This window comes from Durio zibethinus, chromosome 17 (genome assembly GCF_047325235.1).
Source record: "Durio zibethinus cultivar Kanyao isolate XHJ-2024 chromosome 17, ASM4732523v1, whole genome shotgun sequence".
NCBI classification, from domain to species: Eukaryota; Viridiplantae; Streptophyta; class Magnoliopsida; order Malvales; family Malvaceae; genus Durio; species Durio zibethinus.
Genome location: NC_143178.1, coordinates 7,503,411 through 7,511,376, shown reverse-complemented (window position 1 = coordinate 7,511,376; position 7,966 = coordinate 7,503,411). Strand labels below are relative to the sequence as shown.

General features: G+C 32.0%; 1 protein-coding gene across 1 annotated transcript; it reads right to left on the bottom strand.

Moving 5' to 3' along the window:
* Nucleotides 1-4,123: 4,123 nt before the first annotated feature.
* On the bottom strand, nucleotides 4,124-6,704 carry LOC111287995 (BAHD acyltransferase DCR-like). The gene is made up of 2 exons (XM_022878734.2): nucleotides 6,165-6,704; nucleotides 4,124-5,279 (listed from the first exon to the last, which is right to left on the bottom strand). Exons 1-2 carry the CDS (start codon nucleotides 6,612-6,614, stop codon nucleotides 4,395-4,397), a joined length of 1,335 nt encoding a protein of 444 aa, XP_022734469.2. The 5' UTR covers nucleotides 6,615-6,704; the 3' UTR covers nucleotides 4,124-4,394.
* Nucleotides 6,705-7,966: the final 1,262 nt, after the last annotated feature.

The following is a 7,966-nucleotide window of genomic DNA, read 5'->3' as shown; positions in this document are numbered from 1 at the left end:
CACGCACCTTAATTGATATCAATTAAGGCATTTCTTTTTACAAGTATCTTTTTTTATATTAATCAAGGTATTTCTTCCTACATTACAAGTGTCTTATTTGATATCAATTAAGACTTTTGTTCTTATAAATGCTTTATTTGATAAACGATCTTGTAGAATTTTTACAAAAACAAGTAAAGCATTTTTTTTGAACAAACATCTTATTTAATGCTTTTTCTAGCATATTTACAAAAACAAATAAGGCATTCAACTCTTTCAAATGTTATAATTGATTTTTTTTATATTTTAATATAACAATTATGGCTTGATGTCTAGTAAATACCATAATTAGGTATATGTAATTAAAAAAATTAAAATCTTTCCTTTCTTTTATTGTTAAAGGTATTATTTATTGTTTGGGTTTTTTTTTATTAAAATAAAAATGAAAGGTTACTTATAGCATATTAAGAAGATTATAGTAATTATATATGAATTAATAAATTAAGATTTTTTCAGTCAAATGAATGAATTTGATTATAAAATACCGTGAAAATCAACCTAAACTTTGAATATCAAACTTTTTAAAATATCACATTTTCTATCGAAATTCAAAATTTTATGAATCAAATACCCCTTAATAATAAGTAGTAATTGCCAAGCCCCTACAGTCAAAGCTGATTATAACATCAACCAAAAGTCAAAGAACAAGACCCGGTTGCTTTGTTTCGCTAATGCCTTGGTTGAGTCTAATGCTTGGATTGGAGATGAAAATGGTTCCCTTTTTCAGTTTAGAAACAACTGATTCAGTAGCTACCATGGATTCATGGTCACCTATTCATTAATCATTCGGTTATATAAAAAATAATTGAAGCTGCAGGTTCTAGTGCTTGTTTGACCTTCCATAAATGGCTCATGTTCATGTTATTGTTGGATTACCATTCGCTGCAAAGAAAAACTAATCGCCAAAATTAGTTTAAGGGTCAGCTTTTCTTTAATTACTTAACTGACTCTTCTATCGTCAAACAAGACGAAGGGACAGTTATTGTCTTGTCCCTTCTCCATCGGATCCATAAGCAGCGGTCTTAAATGGCTGGTTTAATATGGTCAATAATTCCTAAGCTAGCCTTCGCCTTTTGTTGCTTTTCTCTCGGTTATGATGAAAAGTATTGAAAGTAAAATCTTAAATATATAGGGATGGTCAAGCCCTCCATAATTGCTGCCGATCTCAGTTATCATTTAGTAGATGTTCCTGCAATGCACCATGGGGGTGTATTAATAGTAGTCATTTACCTTTTACAGACTGAAGGTTTGCAGCCAAAAAGGCAAATGTTTGGTTGGCTGTTTGCTATCAAATCCCAAACTTCGTTTTTATCCTAGATGTACAAATAAAAAGGGATAATATCTCATTTGACCCTTAATTTATTGTCATTTTTTTAATGTGATACCTAAACTAAAAGAATTTTGAATTAAGTACCTAAACTTTTGATCCATGTATCAATATTGTTTAAGACTTAATTTTGTTAGAAAAGTAGCTAATATGGCCATTTTAGCCAATTAAAAACAAATATTTAACCAAAAAATGACATGTCATTTTAAATAATAAAATATGTTGCTGCTTACATGTCTTCCAAAAAAATTTTGGATAATTAAAAGTTAGAAGTAAAAAAATTTACTCCCTTAAACTAAAGTAAAAAAAAAACCCCTTCCATAACCCAAAATCCATAATCCTTCTTCTGTTAATAAAAATAAACTCAAACAATCTCTTAAAATAAAATAAAAAAGCTGATAGGAAAAATGTTAAACTAAAAAGTCATTAGATTCAATCACAAAATCTCATCTAAATACTAGGTTTCTTCGTTGGAACAAAACAAGTCAGGAGCATCGATTGGCATGAAGAGATTTGTGGAGTTTTTGGATTTGATTTTGATTTTCATAGTTAGAATCAATTTGGGGTTGAAAATATTTAAAGTATGCTCAATTTTTTATTCATTTGTTTTAGGGTTTCATTTTTTGAAAATGGTGACTTTTTTTCATATACATTTTTATTCACTTGTTTAGAGTTGTATACCTTTTTATATGGGGACAACAACTCTTTTGGTTAATCTTGCATATTGGCCTTTGTGTTAGGGTGTTACCTTGTGGTTCTAGTTTGTCCACATTTTGTATTTATTATACTATTAAAGTTTTATTTATACTATTTGTGTTGTTTTTTATGCAGCTAAAATAATGGATTTCATAATACTTTTCCTTACACATGCATTTGGGTGAGAAATTTACAGCAAATCCAAAAGTAAGCTATCTGAGTGGGGATGTAGATGTATGGAATATAAAATCTTGATGTGGTTTCATTCACTGTGTTATGTGACATGATTAAAGAGGCTGTGTACAATAGTACTATATATTTATTATTTGACACCAGGGTCTAGTATTAAGAATGGATTAATATTATGTTATGATAATTCATCATTTGTTATGATGATAGATCGTATGAGGGCAATGCGAAAAATACATGTACAAGTGGAAATGGGGTTGATATACTTGAAATTGTTGATGATGTACCATTATTGCCAAGTCAAGACCATTATGAGAAGGTTAGGAAAGAAAGTGAAGAAGGTACATCTAATCTGAAAGATGAAAATAATAGGGACATTAATTTACAAGGAGGTGCAAACAATAATAAGGTAGATGATAGTAATGTAGGTGGATGGCATGATAGTGATACTAATTTGGGAGAGGAATTTGTATATGTCACAATATTAGAGGAAGGTACACATAAAGATTTACATGAGAGTGCAGATAAGGGTAGCTTTTTAGATATGATAAAAAACCTTTTGAAGAATATAAGTGGGGATTGGATAATGATGATGAGAAAATGTAGAATATTAGAATAGCTTATAGTAAGTTTGAAGAATAAAGGAAAAAATAGGATAGCGAAGAATAATGAATTCCACCAAAAGTGGAGTTTGAGGGTCTTTTGCAAAAGATCAAGAAACAAATGAAAGAAGCAAAAAAGAACAAAGAAAGTGAGTATAGTGAGGCTGGGATAAACCCTATAGACGAGGATGATACAAATTATATAGACTTTTCAGAAATAGATAATTATGAGATTTGTAAAGATGAGAAGGTTGTATGTAAAAAAAGTAGTAATAAATACTTTGACCTTTCAGATTCAATTTTTAAATTTGAGATTGCATGATTTTTAATGGTCCAAGACAATTTAATGATGCATTGACCAAACATGCAACTACAAAAAGATTTAATTATAAATACCTTAGAAATGAGAAACATAAGGCCAGAATTGTTTGCAAGGTTTGGTTAACAATAATCAATCTTTATCAATTATATTTACGTTATTGATACACGTAATAATTTGTGTATTTGTATTTGTTTGTTTCATATTTAATACGTTTAAAACATGAAAATTATCATATTATAATTTGTGTTAATAAATCAAGCGCAAAATACATTTTTTTATTTTTATCAAATTTATATACTATTTTTATTAAAATTTTAAATTATATTGTATTCATTTTTTTATATCATATTATAATTTTCTGTTTAAAATCACTAAATCTAGTTATAGTTATCGAGTCATCGATAGCGTTCTCTCATCAATATCAAGGAACAAGAAAATTAGCTAATACTATTCACATTTTATCCTGAATTAAAAGCCAAAATTATCAGAATATTTACCCAATCCCATTTTTTTTAAGACGATTTACCATACACATGCATGAATCTTCTTACTCCCCAGTTTTGGTACTACAACTTAAGTAAAAGCTCAAACACATTCAACTCCGACTCCAATTGAATCGCTAAAAGGGAGTTCAATATTCCTTAAACTGCGGTCCATCAAAAACGCATGAGACCACAGTTTCAACACGATATATTCATATTGTCCCAAATCTAAAGTGTTGTAGATTTCAACAATATTGTCAAACAAGAGAATCCCAACAACTTCTATAATCCATATCCATGATAGTTCGGTGCATTTAATTGAAAATCAATTAATTCCATATAGCCACAACATTAACAACAAAGACAGAACCACAGGCAAAATCTAAGTAACAAGTCAAGCAACTGCCCTAACTTCGCTTCAACATTCTTCCCAAGTGAAAATAAAAGAAAAAACCAACATAAAGTTGAGTAGCAATAGCATAAGTCTCCTTCATTTTACAATTTTTATCACGGATTTATTCAAGGATGCAACTATTTTCACATTTACACTGATATTAGTTCATTTTAATCGACGAAGTTTCATCTGATGTCTTCTTGTTATCAAAATAAATGTGAAAATAGCACCCTCCTAATTTTTATGTCAATCCGTGTTAAATTAAAATCAACATGAAACTTAATTTATAAGAATATTGATGCTACCCCCAAAGTATTATCATTGTTCAAGCAAAATATTATAACTAGAATTCCATGAGAAACTCGTTATCTTTCTCCAACTTCTCCAGGGCTTCAGCTTCCAATGTGATCTCCACGTCAATGCTCCTGCCACCGCTCTTCCCTTGATACAAATACACCATCCCATCGAACCTGTTGTTGGATCCACTTCTCACTCCTTCTGGTTTTCCCCACCCGAAATCCACATCGTAAACCTTAAACCTGGGAGAGCTCCCAACTGCCACGCAGTTGACACCAGCATCCTTAAACTGAAAAATCTTTGGTGCAGCTTCCCACTCCTTGTTACGTTCATCGATGGCCTTCGCATTGTGCGATTCTATAGCTTTTTGTATCACTGATGCACCGAATCCCGGTGGATTAGCCAACAAAAACCCGGCAGCCGTGACGGTGAAGATGGCTTGAATCAGGTTGCCAAAGTAACTGTCGGGCATTGGGGGATCAACCCTTTTACGGCAATCTGCAAAGACAGTGAAAACTGTGTAGTCTTCGGGTTTAAGTTTACGTGCTTGGGATACATGCTGCCATATGTGCACAGCTAGAGATTGAAAAGTCGAGAATGGTTTAGAGCAGTCGGATGGTGGGTTAGAGTTGACTTTGGACTTGATCTTGTCAATGGCAGATGCCGAAAACCTGAAGAGTTTCTCCTTGAGTTGCGGGCCTTGCTTGGCGTCACCGTTGGATGAAGCGACTGGATTGGGTGGTAGAGAGAGGTCCAGCTTCACGCGGGTGTTTCGGGCTTTGGTCCGCTCGAGAAACGGTGGGACAGAGATGGAGTTGGACCCACTACAGATTTGGGCCCAAGAGCTCAGGAAATGCCAAGTAGAGGTTCCATCAAGGATCGCGTGGTTAAATGCGCACCCCATTGCCAGTCCGTCTTTCAACTTTGTTAACTATTGGACAAAAAAGGGCATGGGTGAAAGGACAAAACTGACATGGGCCCAAGCCGAAAGAGTGCAGGAATTAATAAATGGACCACGACCACAGATGAAAGTTAACAGATTAATCGGCCTATAAAATTAAAGGCCCAGCACAATGACTACTTTTCTTTAGGCCCCAGGCCATTAAATTTTCTTTCAAAAGAAAAAAAAAAGGGTGTAACAATATCTTACGTTATCTTGTAGTTGATGTATTCTTCAAATTGGGCTATTTGGCTTATGTCATTTTGATCTAAAATTTCTTTCAGAAAAAGAGTTCAACAATATCTTAAATGCTTCGATTATGAAATAACCATGTGTCAAGAGATTGATGCATGCGCAGCCATATTTAAACAGCTGTAATTTCATTAACATTTTATTCCATTTGGTACTCCATCAAATTTAGAAGGGTCATGGGCCAGTTGTCCTCCTTTCAACTGACTCAACAAGTACATTTTATGATGAAAATATAGTTTATGACATCTATCACATTTTTTGCCAAAGAAACTTTAATGATTCATTCTTTTATCTTCTGCAAATATCTAAAATAACTACAAGCAAATTGTGTAGCAGTAATGGTAGTAGTATACTTTAGCTGGTTTCTAATTAATATCATAGCCATTGTAAAATCTTGCTTATGGATGAAAAGAATGATCATACCAATCTGAATTCCTGTTGCCTAAAAAGGAAATGAACATGCAGGATGATTTCCTAAGATACAGTATAAATACTCAATCGAAAGAAAACTGCAGGGACTAAAGAAAGATTCAAAGGAGTTTGGGGAAAGAAAACAAGCATATATGGCCAAATTCTGCTGTCATCTAGCAATATCAATGGACAAATAGCAAAAACAAGTGTTACCTGCACAGACAACAGAGGCCTGTGAAGGCCCTCCAAGTTCAACACACCATTGTACGGTATCAGGTCCTTGAGAGAGCTAGTGCCTTCATCAGCCGCCAGTTCATCGACGCTGATCCCCTCCGCGATGGCTTCTAACACCTCAACACCGTCCATATCATCGTCATAATCCACCCTGAAAACCCCTTCCTCGTCTTTTCCAAGCTTGCCTCCTAGCTGATAAAACTCCTCCAAAACTACCCTGAGCCCGTCCTTGAGTTTTTCCACCTTTTCCTCAAACTCTCCAGCCTTGTAAAACAACAACTTCTGGTTATAATAGAATGCCAGATATGGGAGATCAAATGTGACCAATTGACATTCTTTTCTTCCTATAATCTTGCTAGGCTTGACATGGCTTTTGCTGGTGATTTTCACCTTCGCCATCTCTTCCTTCTTCCCTGCTTCAGCTGCCATATCCTTGGTGATTGTTATTTTGTTTAGCTAAATAAAAATCTTAGAAGAAATAGAAAAAAAATATTTTCAGAGATACAAAGAGCTGTAGATAGAAAACGGAGAGACTTTAGAGATACTTATAAAAGCAGAGCCACAGACACACACACTTGATGTAGTTGGGGTTGCATTAATGGGATTCATTACAGCAGTTGTGATCCATTATTATGCGTGAGTCCCCTCTTCTGGTTTTGGAAGCAGTTGGGTAAATATGTGCTAGCTCACTGTCTGTGCTATGGCAAAAATAAATGTAAACATTAAAAACGCCTCAAAATTTGTGCTTTCTAAACCAAGAGTGTTCATTTGGATATAGTGGTTAATTTAGAATTAAATTAATGAAAATCAAATTAATTGAATTATATATTTTGTTTTTATTAATTGAAAAGAATATAATAGTTTGAAAATTAATCGATCAAATTAAATTCAATTAATTCAATTAAATTTTTTTATTAATTAAATAATAAATATATATAAGTTAAATTATATTTAAACTCTTAATTTTTTCATTTTTGAAACAAATTAAATAAAATCATTCAACAAAATATTAAATTATTAAATTATTAAATTAAAAATTTTAACAATTTCTAAAATAAAATGATTTATTTCATATATTTTTAATTTTATATTTAAGTTTCATTATATTTAGGTTAAAATTTTGATTAGTATGATTAATTCAATTTTTAATCAAGTTAATTGAAAAAAGAAATTCTTTTAAAATTATTTTGATAATCGATCAAAATTAATTCAGTAAGTGATTTATTAATCTAATTTAATCAATATGATAATTTGATTGAAGTCAAAATTTGAACATCTTTACTATTTTTAGCTACAAAATTTTATACCTCGCATCCGCTTCAGCTTTTTCAACAAGGGTAAATTTAAAAGAAAAGTAAATAAATAACTTTTGAAGTTAACCTTCTAATATTTTCATGTCTACTTTTACTAGAACACTCAAGTTTTTTATTTTAAAGAAAAAAGCTATATGGCAATATTAGTCGTGGTCACACATTATGGTGCATCTTCCCCACCATTTGAGCGTGAAAGATTGAAATTAGTAATTGTATTCTTTAATTCTTTATATTTTCCCTTTTTCAGAAGGCAACTAGTACTGCTTGTAAATGAAGGTCAACATTACAAAGATGCCATGTAGTAATAGCAAAATGAAAAGAGATGGTTAGACTTTATCAGTCTTACTAAATATGCGTATTGTAATGGAAATTTTTCATTTGAGATGCTTGATTTAGTCCTCATCGGAAAAAACTGTTTTTAAAAAAGAAAATATGCTTGTGTTTCAAGAAAATGAGCTTTGAGTTCAC